General features: G+C 45.4%; 1 protein-coding gene across 1 annotated transcript in view; it reads left to right on the top strand.

Annotated features, from left to right (window-relative positions):
* The first annotated feature begins 11125 nt into the window (after positions 1 to 11125).
* Positions 11126 to 16500, top strand: part of IGF1R (insulin like growth factor 1 receptor) — a 127206-nt gene continuing 121831 nt past the window's right edge. The window contains exon 1 of the mRNA XM_015819480.1: positions 11126 to 11252. Coding sequence (XP_015674966.1) covers positions 11159 to 11252 — 94 coding nt within the window. The 5' untranslated portion in view covers positions 11126 to 11158. The remainder of the gene's footprint in view (positions 11253 to 16500) is intronic.

The raw sequence follows: 16500 nt of genomic DNA, 5'->3' as shown, positions 1-16500 counted from the left end.
GCTTGTTTTTCTTCTTCGGCATTGCATGAATGGGGAGGGGCGGGTGGCGTGGAGTTGGGGGCTGCGTCTGTGTGGAGGGGGCGTCGATCCAAAGCCGGGTTCTGGAAGGGGGAAGCCTGGCAATCCGTCCCGGGTTTTGCGCACGACGGAGGAGGCAGCTCCTATGTCATAAGCAAAATATGCGTGGCCGCAAAACCCGGAGCGGATTTGGGGAGGGCTGCTTGGGCAGGATCGGGATTGCTTCTTTGGACCTGACTTGGCTGGGAAGGGTGGGCTTGCAAAGGTGGGGCGGAAAGGGGAGGCCGGTGGGCTCCTGTTTCTTGCTGCGAGGTTGTGCAATTCATTAACGTAATCCAGAGGGTCTGGCACCTGCCAGTCTGTGGATGTGGTTCCCCGAGGGTGATCCACTGCTAGGTTATTCGCTTAGAATGGTCTACTGTATAGCAATTCACAACACAGAACATCCAACATGGAATAACGGAGCTGGAAGGAGATCTTGAAGGTCTTCTAGTCCAACTCCCTGCCCGTGGCAGGAGACCTTGTACCACTGCAGACAAATGGCTGTCCAGTCTCTTCTTAAAAAGCCTCCAGTGATGGAGCCACCCACAACTTCTGGAGGCATCTGGTTCCACTGGTTAATTGTTCTCAGTATCAGGAATTTTCTCCTTCGTTCTAGGTTGCTTCTCTCCTTGATTAGTTTCCATCCATTTGTTTCTTGTCCTGCCTTCTGGTGCTTTGGAGAATGGGCTGACCCCCTCTTCTCTGGAGGAGCCCCTCAAATATTGGAACACTCTTATCATGTCAGCCCTAGTCTTTTTCTGCCTTAGACTAGACATACCCATTTCCTGCAACCGTTCATCATATGTTTTGGCCTCAGACTCCCAATCATCAAACCCGGAGGTGAGTTCAAATTTGAAGTAACTCCCCAGATTTGAGTCACTCATTCCAGAAACTCATGGATTGCTAATCTACAGTTTATTGCATAAGGCAGAACTGGATAGGGTTTATTCTAAACACCATACGAAGCAAGCCCAGATTAGAGTATTGTTTGATTATTAAATCTCAGCATCCTTGAACGTGCAGTCCAACAGCATCTGGAATGCCACAGGTAGCCTATTCCTGCCACAGGTGGGGGGTTAAGGGAGTAGTTCTGCCAGCTGGAAACACACACATAAACACATGGGTTAGCCTGGCTGTGAAAGCTAACCTCTTTTTTTTTTATCTACCTTGCTATACATATCTGATTGAGAGTCAAAGAACTTCACCTGTTGAATTTCTACCCAACGTCTAGCAATTCTAAGTACTGGAGCTTTCTGTGTACGGTATAGATGTGTCTAGAAAGAAGCTGGTCTCAGATTAATTGATGCCCATCCACAGTGGCAAAACTTACTTCAGCTTTGGCTATGCAAACTTTGCAAGAACATTTTCTTTTAAGATGAATGGGTAAACAGTTAGAAAAAAGGTGCGGAAGATTATTTCGATATATGATTATTGCAGCGGGATTATTATTTATGCAGAGATGAAAGATTCAGCTCTTCCCACTATGGAAAAATGGTTGGTGAAGTGGACCGATTTTGCTGAAATGGATAAATTGACTTCTTTGATGAAAGAAAAGGCAATATCTACATTTATTGGTGATTGGAAGCCTTTTATAGATTTTTTGTGTAAAAATGGGAAAAAAATAACCTGATTTATGACTTCAATGATTAGATAACATAGATTATAGAAAGAGTAATAAGGTGCAATTTAAAGAGAGAAGTTAAAATATATTTCAACTGTGAAAAATATTGGAAGCCACTTCCACATATGTTTTTCCTTTTCTATTTTCTTTCCCTGTCTTTTAGCTTATTTTAATTTTGTTTGTACCTGGCTCCTTTTACTGATATACTGCATTTTTATATGGTTTTTGTGCTTTTAACTATACACCACCTGAGAGTGAAATGGGCAGTACCAAAATTTGGCAAATATATAAAATAATTTTTTTCTTCAACTTTTTTCTTTTTTTGCACTTTTAATTTTTTTCTAATATTTTTTTTCTTTTTCTTGTTTCTTCCTTACTTTATATTAGTTTGTATTAGTTTTTATCATCTTGTTTAAAAGTTTCAATAACAGTTAAATCTCAAAGGAATGACAGCCGCAATCTTGGATAGTGCCAGAGCTCAAAAATTTGTATTACGATGGATAATTTCTGCTCAGATTATTGGAAAAAGCACCTGCTAAGTCTGTTAATATTTTCTCTGGAGAGACGTATTTACAGTTATTTTTTTCCCCACATCTAGGATGAAAGATGCAATCCCAAAAAACGAAGCAAAATGGTAAGAAGGCTAAGCATGAAGACCCATTGTGATTGTGCATGAAACAAGCTACCCCATCCTCAATTTCTGAATTAAAAAATTAAGGATTGCTGTCCTGAATACATAACTGTATAATAATTTCCTGAATGCAGAAAACAATGGATTTGTTGAAATATCCAAACTCTCTAGAAAAAAAAAACGCTAACCACTGATTGCTTTAAAAAACAACAAAATTGTATTGTTCTAACATGATTGGGAAATGCAAGTGATTTTTCTTGTCTATGAGTAAAAAAGAGAGAAACCTATTAATTGCATGTGTGTGTGTGTGTGTGTGGTATACAACTAACTAAAATCAGACCACAGAGAAAGAGCTCAGTTTCATGTTAATTTTGAGTCCTGCCTATCTGAAGCTGCAGAGTAATCCTGCTAAATTCATGGATGTAATCATGGTAAACTTTGCATGAAATTTGAGTATATGTCTGACATAAGAAAAGCAACTTTCCTTGGTTTCTGCCCTATATTCACTGGTACTGAAAGAAGGAAAAACCTTTACAAGGCTTGAGAAAGTTGTGGTACAAAACAACTTGCCCAATAATCCCAGGTTTTAATTTATCTAAGCCTTGTGCTGAAAACTTTTCAATAATTAGTTAAGCGAATACATGATTTCCAAGATAACACCCATTTTAGCCTTCCTGGTTAATTAAATGTTAGGAATTGAACATTTGTATAATTCTTGTGTTGCAAAAAAAATCTCAGGGGAAAAAAGCAAAGAGCTCTTAACTCAAACGTCAGACATATAAACAAATTGCTGCTGAAATAGTGAAACAGTTAAAAACAAATAAAAAAGTTGTTAACTGCAGCACAGTTTTAGTTTCTGGGTTTAAAATGTCCAGCTCACTATTAAAAGTGGTCTAATAGTTCTGCTCTCTTCCTTGCTTCATCTCCTTCTTCTTTCTTTGCTTAAGATTCTTTTTTCCCCTCTGTTTCCCCTCACTCACTTCCTTCCTTGCTTTAATATTTCTACTCCATCTGATTTATATCCAAAAGCATGCAAAGAATGTTATGCATCACAGGAGAAACCTCATGTGTTGTTCACCAGATTATGTAAAGCATTCAAGAAGTGAGATGAAGAAAAAAATGTTTTCAGAAATTACTGAAAAGCAGCAAGTGATGAATTTGGCTGCATGAAACCCAAAACTCTGATTTAAATAAATGTGAATGTTGTTTGTTTTAAATCTATGCGGTGACAATGGAGTTCACAAGAAAGGATGTGAAGGAGTGACGAGCAACATAATGGGAACAATATTTTCATATTGTTTTAATTATGAAGTATCCAATCACTTTTGCAAAGCTCATTCATCCAGTGTTTTTCCTGGTTTTCTCCTTCTCCTTCATTTATATTGAATTCAGGTTCTGAACAAAATTTGGTGGTCTTTTTTCTTAGTGTTAACTGGTCAGAACCAAGAAGATGGATTAAAATAAGACTCATAGGACCAAAATTGTGAAATGGCTCAGAATTTTTATGTCAATGTTTGGTTCTTTAAAGAAAAAAAAAACTTTTTGCAGGCTTCAGAGTAAATGTGTTCGGGCACAAATGGAAAATAAGATAATATATTTCGATAGCACTGATGATCTTACCTAGTTTGAATAATGAAATATCTGCAACACAACAACAAAGCTCAGAGAGCACCAGGGACCCCTCATTTCAACCCTGTGCTACAAATATTCTCCTTTATTGATATATTTTCATAGATCTGTAAACAAATGGGATAAAGTGCAATTCTGCCTAAAACAGGTATACAATGAACGATGTCACCGAATGTGTTATTTGATTATAAACTGACTTTTATAAATGGTTGAACCCACAATCAGATAACCCATTTGGTGTCATCGTTCAGTGTATACCTGTTTTAAGAAAAAGAAGAAAAAAGAGGCAAAAATATTAAAACCCAGAAGATGAAAAATTCACTAAATTCACATGTCACGCTGTGTCATTATCTTATTAGAATTAAACCTTCACGGTTTACAGAACACAATTCTTTAGCTTGGAGACATATTGAATTAGAACCAAACAAAACACAATATATAGCAAAGTGTGTAATGCTTGAAATTTGATAGCTGCTCCAGTTTCTTGTGGTCTTTTATTTTATTTGTTCAGCAGGTTGATCTCTAACCGTTGTGCTTGTGTTGGACACAAACATTGGAGGGGGTGATAAAACCGTGTAACTCTTGAGTGAGGTGTGGCTGACCGCCTGGAACCTTATTAGAAGGAGGACATCTAGAGTTTGTCCTCAACTTACAACTCTACCTTTAGCAGCCATTTGAAGTTATACCAGCACTGAAAAAAGGGACTTACCAGGGATCCTCATGCTTATGACCGTTGCAGCATCCCAATAGGCATGCAATTAGAATCTGGGTGCTTGGCCACCAGCATGTGTTTGTGACAATTGCAGCGTCCTGGGGTTATGTGATCTTCCTAGCCAACCTCTGACAAGTTAAGAATCAGAATAGAGCTGGAAGGGAGGTTGGAGGTCTACTAGTCCAGCCCCCTGCTCAAGCAGGAGATCCTATACTATTCCAGACAAGTGGTTGTCCAGTCTCTTCTTTAAAACCTCCAGTGATGAAGCACCTACGACTTCTGAAGGCAAGCCCTTCCACTGGTTAATTGTCCTCAATTGATGGGGGAAAACAATTCATTTAATGACCACAGGAGTCAATCAATCAATCAGTCAATTTTTTATTACAGCCAAAGGCCAACAAATTAAACATTCAAATAAAACAAAACTAAGCAGAACCAAGCACAAGAAGACATACCAATATATTACAATTAATGATGTAATCAATGGGTGACCCAGGTCTGTCTAGTTTTGCAGACAGTAGAACAAAAAACTAGCTACCTTCAGAAAAACTGAATCATGTTGACCTGACAATAAAAATACATTGAGTATAGTCTAATGCTGGATAAAAACACGTAATAAAATTAATTATAAAAGATTATTAAAAAGATCTAAAATGTTTATTTATGTTTCTGGCCAATCCCCAATTCTGCTGTGCAGAATCTAGCCACCTGCGCTGTGATCACTGCCTGCTCGTCCTTAAGCAGCCACTGGAGATAAATGTTTTCCGAACGGCCAGGATACCTATCAGTTATGGGGAGACCACAGGAGTCACTTTACAACTGCAGTGATTCACAAAACAACGGCAAAAAAAAAGTTTGTAAAATCAGATGCAACTCACTTAACAAGCCCCTTGCTTATCAATGGAAACCATGCATGTTGAGGTCCACCTAAAGTGGTCATCCGATGTTGCAGATCAAATATGATATCTCCACGATTAAAGATATTTGTTTTTTCAATAGTTGTCAGTCCTTTTGATGTAGGTCTGCACAGGAAACAGACCCATCTGAGGTAGGCAACATTACCATTTTTATCAGCTGCTGTTCACAAGTGATGGTGACCTCAATGCATAGCATCTATTGCCAGGGGTCTGAATAAAATAACCAATTACAGTGGTTCTTGATCTTTTCTTCACCACGGACCTCCTTTAAATACCTTTTGTGGCCACGGACCATGGCCACGGATCCCAGCCAAGACTCAAGATTTAAATCATAAAATTTCTTCAAGTCTTCACATAGCCCCGTGATGACATCACAGGCCCCCCCCAAGAGTCTGCAGATCACAGGTTGAGAATCACTGACCTATTATATACCACAGAGAAACCTAAGACTACTCATTGTTTTTTCAAACCCTGCCAGCAGTTGCAATAAATATGTATCATAAAAGGCGATTAAAATGTAAGATGTGAGTTAATTATTATTATTATTTAATTGGTTGAACGAGAATTCAGATGTAATTTTTCTTCATGCAACCAGCCAACTGCAGTGTCCATTCTTAGCAACCGATCTTTCGGGACTCAGACAAGACATGGTCCTTTCAACCTTGAAGCACATAAACCCTGTTCCTGCTTTTCAGAGTTCTTCTGCCTTCTTAAGAACATTATGTGTTCAAGGAATTCACACAATGAAGCTTTTGTCTGGTGGCAACAATTACATTGGATGTGTTTGGAATGAACTCAACCTCATCGCTGAAGAAAAGAGCAGGGCAGAGACTGACCATCCATGGTTCATCAAATAATGTTTGACCCTTGTTTTGCACAACTCTGCACCAGGTAGTCCTTGACTTACAACCATTCGTTGAGTGACTGTTCGATGTTAATGGTGCTGAAAAAAATGACTTTGCAACCGGTTCTCACACTTAGCAGCCTCACAGTCACATGATCCAAATTTAGGTGCTTGACAACTGACATCTATTGACAATTGCAGTCCCAGGGTCACGTCATCACCATCTGTGACTTCTCCTTAGTTCTAGATTGCTTCTCTCCTTGATGAGCTTCCATCTATCTATTCTTAAGATTCCTCCTAACATTGGATCTTTAGATGTTGAAGGATTTCCAGGATTCCCAGGCCCATGGCCCATTGGTTGGAAGGAATAAGCAATATGGCTCAACATTTGTGAAGTAGCATACCGGTAGTCTTCAACTTACAATTCTTTGTTCAGCAACCGTTCAAAAGTTACGACCACACTGAAAAAAAGTGACAAGTCCTCGTACTTATGAGCCTGTTACAGTGTCCCTGCTGTCATGTGATCCAAATTCGGGTGCTTGGAAGTAGACATGTACTTTACAATAGTTGCCGCATCCCAGGGCCAGGTGATGGCCATTTGCCAGCTTCAGAGAAGCAAAGTCAATGTGAGAAACCAGCCATGGGATTCGCTTAAGAACTGCAGTGATTCACTTAACAACTGTGGCAAAAAAGGTTACAAAAATTGGGTGCGACTCACTTAACAATCACCTTGGTTAACAATGAAAATCCTGATCACGACGGTGGTCATAAATCAAGGCCTACCTGTATTTTCACAGGCTACTCATCTGACGAATTTAAAACAATGTTTCTCAACCTTGGCAACTTTAAGATGTATGGACTTCAACTCCCAGAATTCTGTACAATGCCAACTGGTGCCAGAAATGTTGGACAATAGAGTCATAAATTTACCTGCTCTGTTCCAAGATAAAGAGACTCACAATTTGAAATAATAAGCGTAACCATCCTCAATCTGTTAGTCCAGTGTTTCTCAATGCTGGCTGTGGAATTCTGGGAGTTGAAGTCCACATGCCTTAAAATTGTCAAGATTGAGAAACACTGTGTTAGGCCAATGTTTCTCAATCTCAGCAACTTTAAGACATGTGGACTTCAACTCCCAGAATGCCCCAGCCAGCAAGGAGTTGAAGTCCACATGCCTTAAAGTGGTTGAGGTTGAGAAACACTATTTAGGCCAGGGGTCTTCAAACTTGGTCCTTTTATGACTTGTGGACTTCAACTCCCAGAATTCCTCAGCCAGTGATGCACATAAACAACACACAAAACAAGGAACACACCATGCAAGGGAAAAGCTGATGTCACCTTGATGATTAATCTCAAAATGTTTTTCAAGCATATGATTTACAATATGTGAAGTTAAGGTTTATAGGTTATCCAGGGATATTAACATTACAGCACAATACTTTTTAGTATGTGGAAGGTACCAGGTGTTTTGTTTTTAATTTCCCGTGGAAGTTATACATTTGTTTTGCCCTTTGCATTATACATTTCCTTTCAGAAGCCAAACACCCCTCTCTAGAATGTTGTATAAACCAGGCCTACGTTGGTTGCTTTATTCCCCATTTTCTTTCAATCCAATTAAGCAATTGGTTTTAATTGATGTGCGCATTTCAAAGCTGCACAGAAGGAACTTGCAACCAGAAACTGTTTTTTGGATTGCATTAGTCTGCTCATTTGCTTTAATATGCAGATGTTACTGATTCCTCCAGCTGCACATTTTTATAAGAAATCAGTTGAATAATCATATTAAGTAAAATTGATTAAAGCTTATTTGCTCTGCATTAATTCTACATAGGCATTTAAAAAAAAAAAAAAAGCATTTCTGCTTTGTGTCAGCCATTATGCCAGGACAGGAATTCCTGCTTCTCTGTGTCATTTTTGAATGCAATTATTTTGTTAGAATTTTATAATAATTTTTTGGGGTAAGAATTTGATTTGCTGGTCAATTAATATGTCACTCTATTGGTGTTAATTTTTTTTTAATCTAGCAGCCAACTTAGGTGACTTGTTTGGAGGGTTAATAAAGGATTGTGTCACAAAATCCTGCTCTCAGTTGTGTTGTAACTGTTATGTCAGGTTGGGAAGATCTCTGTTTATCAAGACACCTTGCTCTGAGTATTGCTGATAACCAGGAACTTGTTAAACTTTCACCCATTCCTGTTTTTTTTCCCCCAAAAGCTCCAGGCAAGATTTACTAGCCTCTGGATTTAAATCTCTTGAGCTTAGATGGGCTGGGGGCAGTGGGGGAATAAAAGGGTCACTGAATACCTGAAAGCAAAGCATAGCCTCCTCGTGGCTTGGGATTTGGATCAGGTATGAGCAGCACCATACGCAAACGGGGTCAAGGTATTGCTATGGATGCGTTCACAACTGCAGGTTGCATTCACACCTACAGTTGAGTTTTAATCTTGGTTCCCGCCCTCGGGGAACGCCATCAAATAGATTCTGGGTTCAACGCATCAGGCCAGGCAGGGAGGGAGCAGTTACCGGCCTCAGAACCACCGCCAAACCAGTGGAGTTCACACGACACGTGAACCCGCGCTGGCTGCGCACAAGGCGCCGGTCGGGCTGGCTCGACGTCTCGGGCTCTCCCGTCCCCGCGAGCCGGTCCACCCCCCCAACGTGCCAAACCGGTCTCGGAACCTCCGCATTCCGGCGGAGCGGGTTGTTGCGCGGCCCGGCTCTGCCCAGCCGGCGTGCCCGGACTCGCGCCGCTTGCCAAAGGAGCCGCCGTGCAGGCGCGCTCGGCTCCCGCGCCCCGGAGGCTCCGTTCCCCGGCGCCCGCCCGCCCGTCCCGGCTCCTGCTCTTTGCCCGGGCTCGGGGGGGGGAGCCCGCAGACCCGGGGGCCGCCTCTTCGCCCCCCCTCCTCTCTATTTTTATTTCGCTATTTTCCCCCTGCTGCTGCTGCTGCGCCTCCTGCTAGCGAGCGTTGCCCCCCTTGACAGCGCCAAAGCCCCCCGTCCCCCTCGCGCCGCTCCAGCAGAAGCCGGGAGAGCCCGCCGTCCCGGGGAGCCTGGGCAGCCCAGCCGCTCGGGCAGCCCGACTAAGGACGCCCCCGGAGCGCGAGGCCGGCCCGCCAGCCGCGGGAGGAAGAGGCGGCCAGGCACCGGCCGCGCGGCGCGGCTCCTTCCGCAGCAGCAGCAGGAGGAGGAGGAGGCGGCGGCGGCGGCTCTGCGCCCAGGCCAGCCTGCAAGCCGGGGGAGGAGGAGGAGGAGGCGGAGGAGGCGCCGAGGAAGCCGCCGCCGCCACCGCCGCCCTCCCTCCTTCCCTTCCTCTCTCTGCCCAGCCCGGCCTCGAGCAGAGGGTCGCGCCGCTTTGTTCCCGCAGCCGCCCCGCGTGCATCTGCAGCAGCAGCCGCAGCCGCAGCGGGAGCCGGAGCCGGGCCGCGCTCCTCCCCTGCCCGGAGAGCCCGCGGCTGAGCGCTAGCGGGAATCCGCCTCCGCCTCGCCGATTTCGCTTCGGGCAGCGGGAGAGGCCGGCCGGCCGGGAGGGAGGGAAGGAGGGAAGGAAGGAAGGCGGGAGGGAGGGCGGCAGCAGCCGGGCCCTGCCCTCGCGCGGCTCCCCTCGGTGTCGTTTCCGCCCCTCGCATGGCAGCAGCGCGGCGCCCGCCGAGTGGCAGCCGGGGACGCGGCGGCCGGTGAGGCTCCCTCGGGGCGGCCTGCGCAGCGAGCCTGGGAAAAGGGGAGGAGGAGGAGGAGGCGGAGGAGGCGAGGCGAGGAGCGCCGAGGGGGCGGCGCGGGGGAAGCCTGCCTGCCCTCCCGCCCTCCCGCCTCCATTCATCGCGGCTCCGGATTTTGCCTCTCGCCCGCCGAAGGAAGCGCCAAGGAGGGACGAAGCGGCGGCCGCGGCGGCGCAATTGCGCGATCGCCGCTTTCGCAGGCAGCCTCGGGAGGGCTCCGGCCAGAAGCCCGGGCGGCTCTCGGGGGGGAAGCGCCGTTTCCGCTCTCGGAGCCGGGGGATTAAAGCCAGCGGGGCTGCGTGGCTTCTCCGCCTGGGTGCCCGGCCAGGGCCGATTCCGGTCCGCGGACTCTCGGCGGGCCGAGCGAGACGGGCGGGCGGGCGCAGGACCGGCGCGCGCCCCCCATCCGCCCTCCGCCTCGCCGACCCCTCCCCGGCCCGCCAGCCCGCCCTGCCTCGGGGGGGACTTTGCTAGAGGAAGCGGGGCCGGGAAGCCAAGCCAACATGGAGGTCGAAGATGCGGATTGCTGGCTGCGGCGCCTTCCGTGCGGGCTCCTGCTGGATGAGAGCAGGCGAGGCTGAGCTGCTCTGCCCGGCCTCCCGTCGTAGCTGGAGAAGCAGGAGGCGGCGGCGGCGGCGGCGGCTCGGGAGCCTCCTTGGCCAGCCCCGAACCAGGCCCGGACCTTCCCCCCCCCGTTCCGGTGCCCCCCCCGGTGGGCCGAGAATTTCCCTTCGGAACCGAGCAGCCTCTCCGGAGAAGCGCTCCAGGCCCCCCCCCGGACGCCTCCCTCCCTCCTCCCTCCCTTTTACAACCCCCCCCCCGGCGGGTGGGCTTGTTTTCTTTTTTCCTGTTTTGCGAGGGGAGGGGTTTAAAAAGCTGCCCCCCCTCCCCAGGGATTTGGATTTGCTTGTCCCGGGAAAGGGGCGAAGAGCGAGGACTCCAATTGCGGGGAATCTATTTTTTTTTTATTTTTTTTTTATTTTTGCAAAGGCCGTTTTGCTCCCAATTACGACCCGCCAAACAGAGGAATGAAGTCTGGCGTCGGAGGGGGGTCCCTGGCCTTGGTGAGGGGGCTCCTGCTTCTCTGCACCGCGCTTTGCCTGCGGCCAGCAAATGGAAAAAGTGAGTATTGGCCGGGGGGGGGCGAGGGGGGGAGAGAGATGGCCCGTCCGGGCTTTAGTTTGGGAAGGGGGGGGCGCAGGGCCAGCGGCGCCTTCCTGCACAGGCCGCGGGGATGGGGAGCCCAAACCAGGCGGGGTCTCTTTCTTGGAACCCGGTCCCCCAAAACGCGCCTGGAGCCCTGGCCTTTCCCCCTCGGCCGGCGGCGTCCGGGGGACTCGGGAGAGAGGAGGGGTCGCTTTCCCCTTTTAGCGGACCGGCTGCTCTCCATTCCCGGCCTCGCCAAGCTTTTTTTGGGGAGGGCTCCTTCCCACGACCCCCGGGGAAAGATTCCTGGCTCAGCCGGCCCCGGGCGGAGAGGAGGGGAGGGTCTGGCCCCGCCGCCCCCTCGAGCAGCCCGGAGGGGGACCGCCAGGCGACCCAGCCGGCCTCCCGCGCAAGGCAACCGGCTCGGCTTTCCCCGCTTCCCGGGGGCGGCTTGGAGACGCCCGGCGAGCCAGCCGTTGCGTAAACAAGCCGAGCGCGCCGGCACCTGGAGCGCTGCACCCGGCGGCGGCGGCGGGCGACTCTTGGAGACCCTAGCCGCCGGCAGCCAAGCCGGGCCAGGCTTTCGCGAGCCCCCCCCTCCTTGCTTTCTTTTTTTAAGGGGGGGGGTCTCGTGTGTCGAATAGGGCAAGTTGCAGGCGAGCAAGTGAGGCGCTTGGGTGGCGGGGAGCGCGCGTCCGAGCAGCCCAAGCGGGAAGCCTCTTTTGCGGACAAAGATTTGTGTGTATGTGTGTGTGTGTGTGTGGGGGGGGGCTGTTGAACCTCAATGGGCCCTAAATGCTGGGGTGGTGGTGGAAGGAATTGTATTCCCCCCCCTCACACTTTGCTTCCTTCTGCACAACAGATTAAAGGCGGGAGAAAGGAAGACTGTTTTTATATAACTCTGGTTTGTTTATACGCAGAGGTATATAAGTTGCAATTAAAATGTTACTCAGTGAATACTCCTCGTCCAAGCTGCGGGGCTGGTGAGAGTAGGAAGGCGATGGGTGCCTCTTTGTCCTCCTCTCCTTCCCCCCACTGAAATGTTTTGGTGGGTTTTTTTTCTTTTTTGAAAGACAAAGAGGGGGCGGTGGAGGGGGAGAGAGAATTGGGCTGGGCCCTGCTTGGTGCAATTCCTGAAGCTCGACCCCTAGACAGCTGGTGGCTTCATGCTTGAGCAGAAGGTGTGGGAGAGAAAAAATCCTGCATGACCTCCGTGTAAAAGGAGGAGGGGGAGAGAACTTTCTTTGGTGGTTTGTGAATCAGTCAAATGGGTGGAGAAAGTGACACCCTCCAGATTGTTGTTAGTGGTGGGGTTGTGGTGCCCTTCCCCTTGGCGCTGGTATGGAGGAAGGAGAACTTACTACCCCTTAGATTCAATAACAGGGTCAGTGTGTTAGCGCGGCTTGTTGGGTTGTGCACATTTGGTCTTTTTGGGAGGTCTAAGCTCAGTTTGGGCAAGTGTTTGACCTTAGGGACAGTGCCTGGATGACTGTTTTGAGATGACAAGGTCAAAACGTGAGTCATAGATCACACTTCTAAAATAGGGTTGTTCCACCTCATCTTCCCAACGCTTTCTTCCCCCTGTGTTTTTCTCAGTTTAATCTTTGACTGCACGTAAGGATTTAGGCCAGGCCCCAAAAAGAAAAAAAAAAAAAAGCTGCAAAACTTTAATCCGTTTAGTGTTGGAGTAAAATGAGAAGTAGGCAAGTAAACAAACATGAGTGCAGAAAAATCGTGACTGCATCTGCTTGATTTCTGCATCTAAACACCGCGTTCAAGCTTTGATGATTAAAAAAAGATTATCCTGTTAGGTGTAGTTCTTTTTAAAGTACAGGATGAGCATTAAAAATGGCATTTTGTTTGCTGTTGTTATTGATCTGGTTATCCACTGTTTTCCTAACAATGGCATTGCCAGCAGGGGAGAAAAAAACAGGATTTAGATGACTGTATTAAAATATTCATTAATCTGTAAAAGAAATCTTAATAAGCAGAGTGGATTGTTGTGGGATGAATATGTGCGTACAACGGATAAGAAGAATGAAAACACACATTGGCTGGCTGATTTGTTTTGTGGCTTTAAGAAAAAAACAATCTCTTGAAAGGAGGACCCCCCCCACCCCCACCCAAGTGCACTGCTCTCCTCCTTATAACACAAGGAACATCTAGTCTTAGTTTTATGTGTGTGTAGTTTTTTTTTTTTAATACATAGAATGTGTCATAGCTAAACTCGCTCTTCCATTTTCGGTCATAAGAAGTCATGCATTCCTAAATAGGAATATACAAGAGTTGGAACCAAAATAATATGGAAAGGCTGTCTCTGTGATCTTCAATTAATATAGTTTTGAAATCTAAGGTATGATTGGTAGGTAAAATAGTAATTAAGATGTCAGGGATAGAGGAGGGGAATCTGGCTTGGCCCCTTACAGGAGAGGCATCACCAATTCATCGTAGGTTTGACCTGGTTTGCTTTTATAGGCCTTCAAGAAAATTCTTAAAATTCGCTGACTTGGTTTTGACCCTCCCTCATAATTTGGGGCTGTGGGTTGTACATGCTGTTGTCAGATGTCATTTTTTGTTTGCTTCCTTTGCCTGGGCAGGCAGCAGTGTTTACTGCCGAAAATGATTCTCAATAAAATAATAATAAAGCTTGTTCTGCTGGGGTGTTTGAGGAGTAGTGTCGTTTGTGGAATCAAATGCAAAACACAGTTTTTTGCACGAGGGTGGGTTTCCTTTGCCCTCTAGAGAGCAGTTTTTATGTGTGCTCGTTGCTGTAGAAATTCTTCCTCTGCCCTGATGAATTTACCAGCATTTTAAGCCAATCTTCTCCCTTGTTTTATTGAGTGGTGTGACTTGTAAGTGGGGAAGCTAATTCAGTTGTGGTTTTGTGACCTAAAATTGTGTTATTTTAATAGAGTGTGTTTCAGCTCTTCCGCGTTAGATCTCTATAGCTTGGACACTTAGTAAAACCCTTAAAGCTGTAATTGTGTGTGCATGTGTATAGTATCAACATCAATATCTCTTAATGCGCTTGCTGATAAAGCAAATATGGTTAGTCTGAGTGAGCCAATCGGGTAAATTCCCTGCGTAATTTAGATACTGGAGTATAAAATGGTTTGACACTAAAGGGATTGTTTGCTTTTCTGGAATCTAATTGATAGAGGGACGGGAGATTTCTTTGGAAAAGTGCTGAAGACACTTTGCCAAAAGATACAAAAAGCAATAAATTCTCTTTCCTAGGAAATCAGGCCTGTGGTCTTTTGTTTGCAAACTAATGATATTTGGGTTTAACCTTGGAAACTGCAAAGTGTTTTTAGTACCTTAGGACAACTGTTTGTTTTGTTGTGGATGCTGGTTAAGAAACAAGCATGGAGGATAGCTGTGATTAAATTTTAAGAGCAAATATTATTGGCAAGCAATTAATGGGTGCCTTTATCCCAGCCTACAGTGCAAAAACACCCTTAAGAATCTGCTCCAGACATTATAGTGCAAAAGAATACAAGCAAATGAATGTATGAGAAGATGTAGTAAACCATCTCGTATTAGATACAGCAGCTGGTAAGGCATGAAGGAATTGGCACTAAGAATTTAGTCCCCACCAGGCCTGTGGACTTCTGGAAATTGAAGTTAAGAATTTGAGAATTTTCTGCATGTTCATATCACAGTAATAGCCACATCTACATAATTCTAAAACTCTTGTATCTTTAACTTTTAACTGGGTGAAATGGTGCGTCATAGGGCAACAATTTTTCAACCACAGTACCTCAAATGGAGCAATTTACAGAAGGCATCTAAAATCCAAGATTCCCCTAGAATAAAAAAAATTGGCAAATTTTATAAAATATGACACAAAATTATCATAAGATATCACGACATTACTAAAAATATTTTAATAAAATATTTTTTGTGCAAGTCCCCCTATTTGATTGTACTTTACAATTCACCATGGTCTGCTTTTGAGGCAAATGCATCTCTGAATATCTCTTGGAATTTTAAAGAATTTTTCAAGTAGATTAGGAGCTCTGCCAATGTTGGAGGCTTTGAGGAATCTGGTAAGGAAATATCTCTGAAGTGAAAACCCAATGGGTCAGAATAACAGAGTTGGAAGGGACCTTGGAGGTCTTCTAGTCCAACCCCCCTGCTTCGGTTGCTGGCATGCCGCGGCCTGGTACCGGTCCATGGACCGGGGGTTGGGGATCCCTGGGTTAAATTCATAGGTGAACTTAATTTTTTAAAAAATAAAATATTCTCCCACTTTTCCCACTTAAAAGCACTGAAAGCAGCTTTAAGTAGATTTGTGGTTTATTCATAAATGGCTGCGATTGTTGACTTAATCCATGGTTAACATGATCACGGTTTATGAAATCGATCCAGGAAGTTTCATTATTATTATCTATGCTACTTGGATAATACAGGTAGTCCTTGAGTTACAATCATTCATTTAGTGACTGTTCGATGATACAACAGTACTGAAAAAAGTGCTAATGAACGTTTTTCACACTTAAGACCATTGCAGCATCCCCATGATCATGTGATCAAAATTCAGACACTTGGCAACTGACTCATATTTATGACCATTATAGTGTCCCTGGGTCATGTGACCCCTTTTTGTGATCTTCTGACAAGCAAAGTGAATTGGGAAGCCAGATTCACTTAACTGTATTAACTAACTTAACTGCAGTGCTTCACTTAACAAATATGGCAAGAAAGTTCATTAAATGAGGCAAAAGTCACTTAACAAATGTCTCACTTAGCAACAAAAATTTTGGGCTCAATTGTGGTTGTCAGTCAAGGACTACCTGTACTTAACTCTTTCCGAACCATGGAGCATCCTAAGATGCTTAGCCAGGTTATAATAAAATCCAGATATGTACAAAATCAGCAACTCGGACTCTGATTACTACGCAGAGCATGAAAATACTGGTTTCATCATCAAGGTTATAAATACTGAGAGCTGGAATGTTCTTCACTATTTCATCATACAGAGACACTTCCTTAAAAGAACAGTAATGCTGAAAACGTTTCAAAACATTTTTGTGATTATAGCTTTTGAGGTAACGTTTCTTAGGTGTTGCTTTCTAAAATAATTGTTGTAGATGTTACAAGGAGCCTGAAACTGAATTCATTTGTTTAATTGTTGTGGACATAAATAAAGACAATATATGTTTACAGAATTTACAGAACTACATTTGCTGGCGTGAATAATGTAGTCCGGGGGGGGGGGGGG

The sequence above is a fragment of the Protobothrops mucrosquamatus genome, unplaced genomic scaffold (assembly GCF_001527695.2).
Source record: "Protobothrops mucrosquamatus isolate PMUCROS unplaced genomic scaffold, P.Mucros_1.0 scaffold932, whole genome shotgun sequence".
NCBI lineage: Eukaryota > Metazoa > Chordata > Lepidosauria > Squamata > Viperidae > Protobothrops > Protobothrops mucrosquamatus.
The sequence above is the reverse complement of the archived record's forward strand: the minus strand, read 5'-3'. Positions and strand labels throughout refer to the sequence as shown.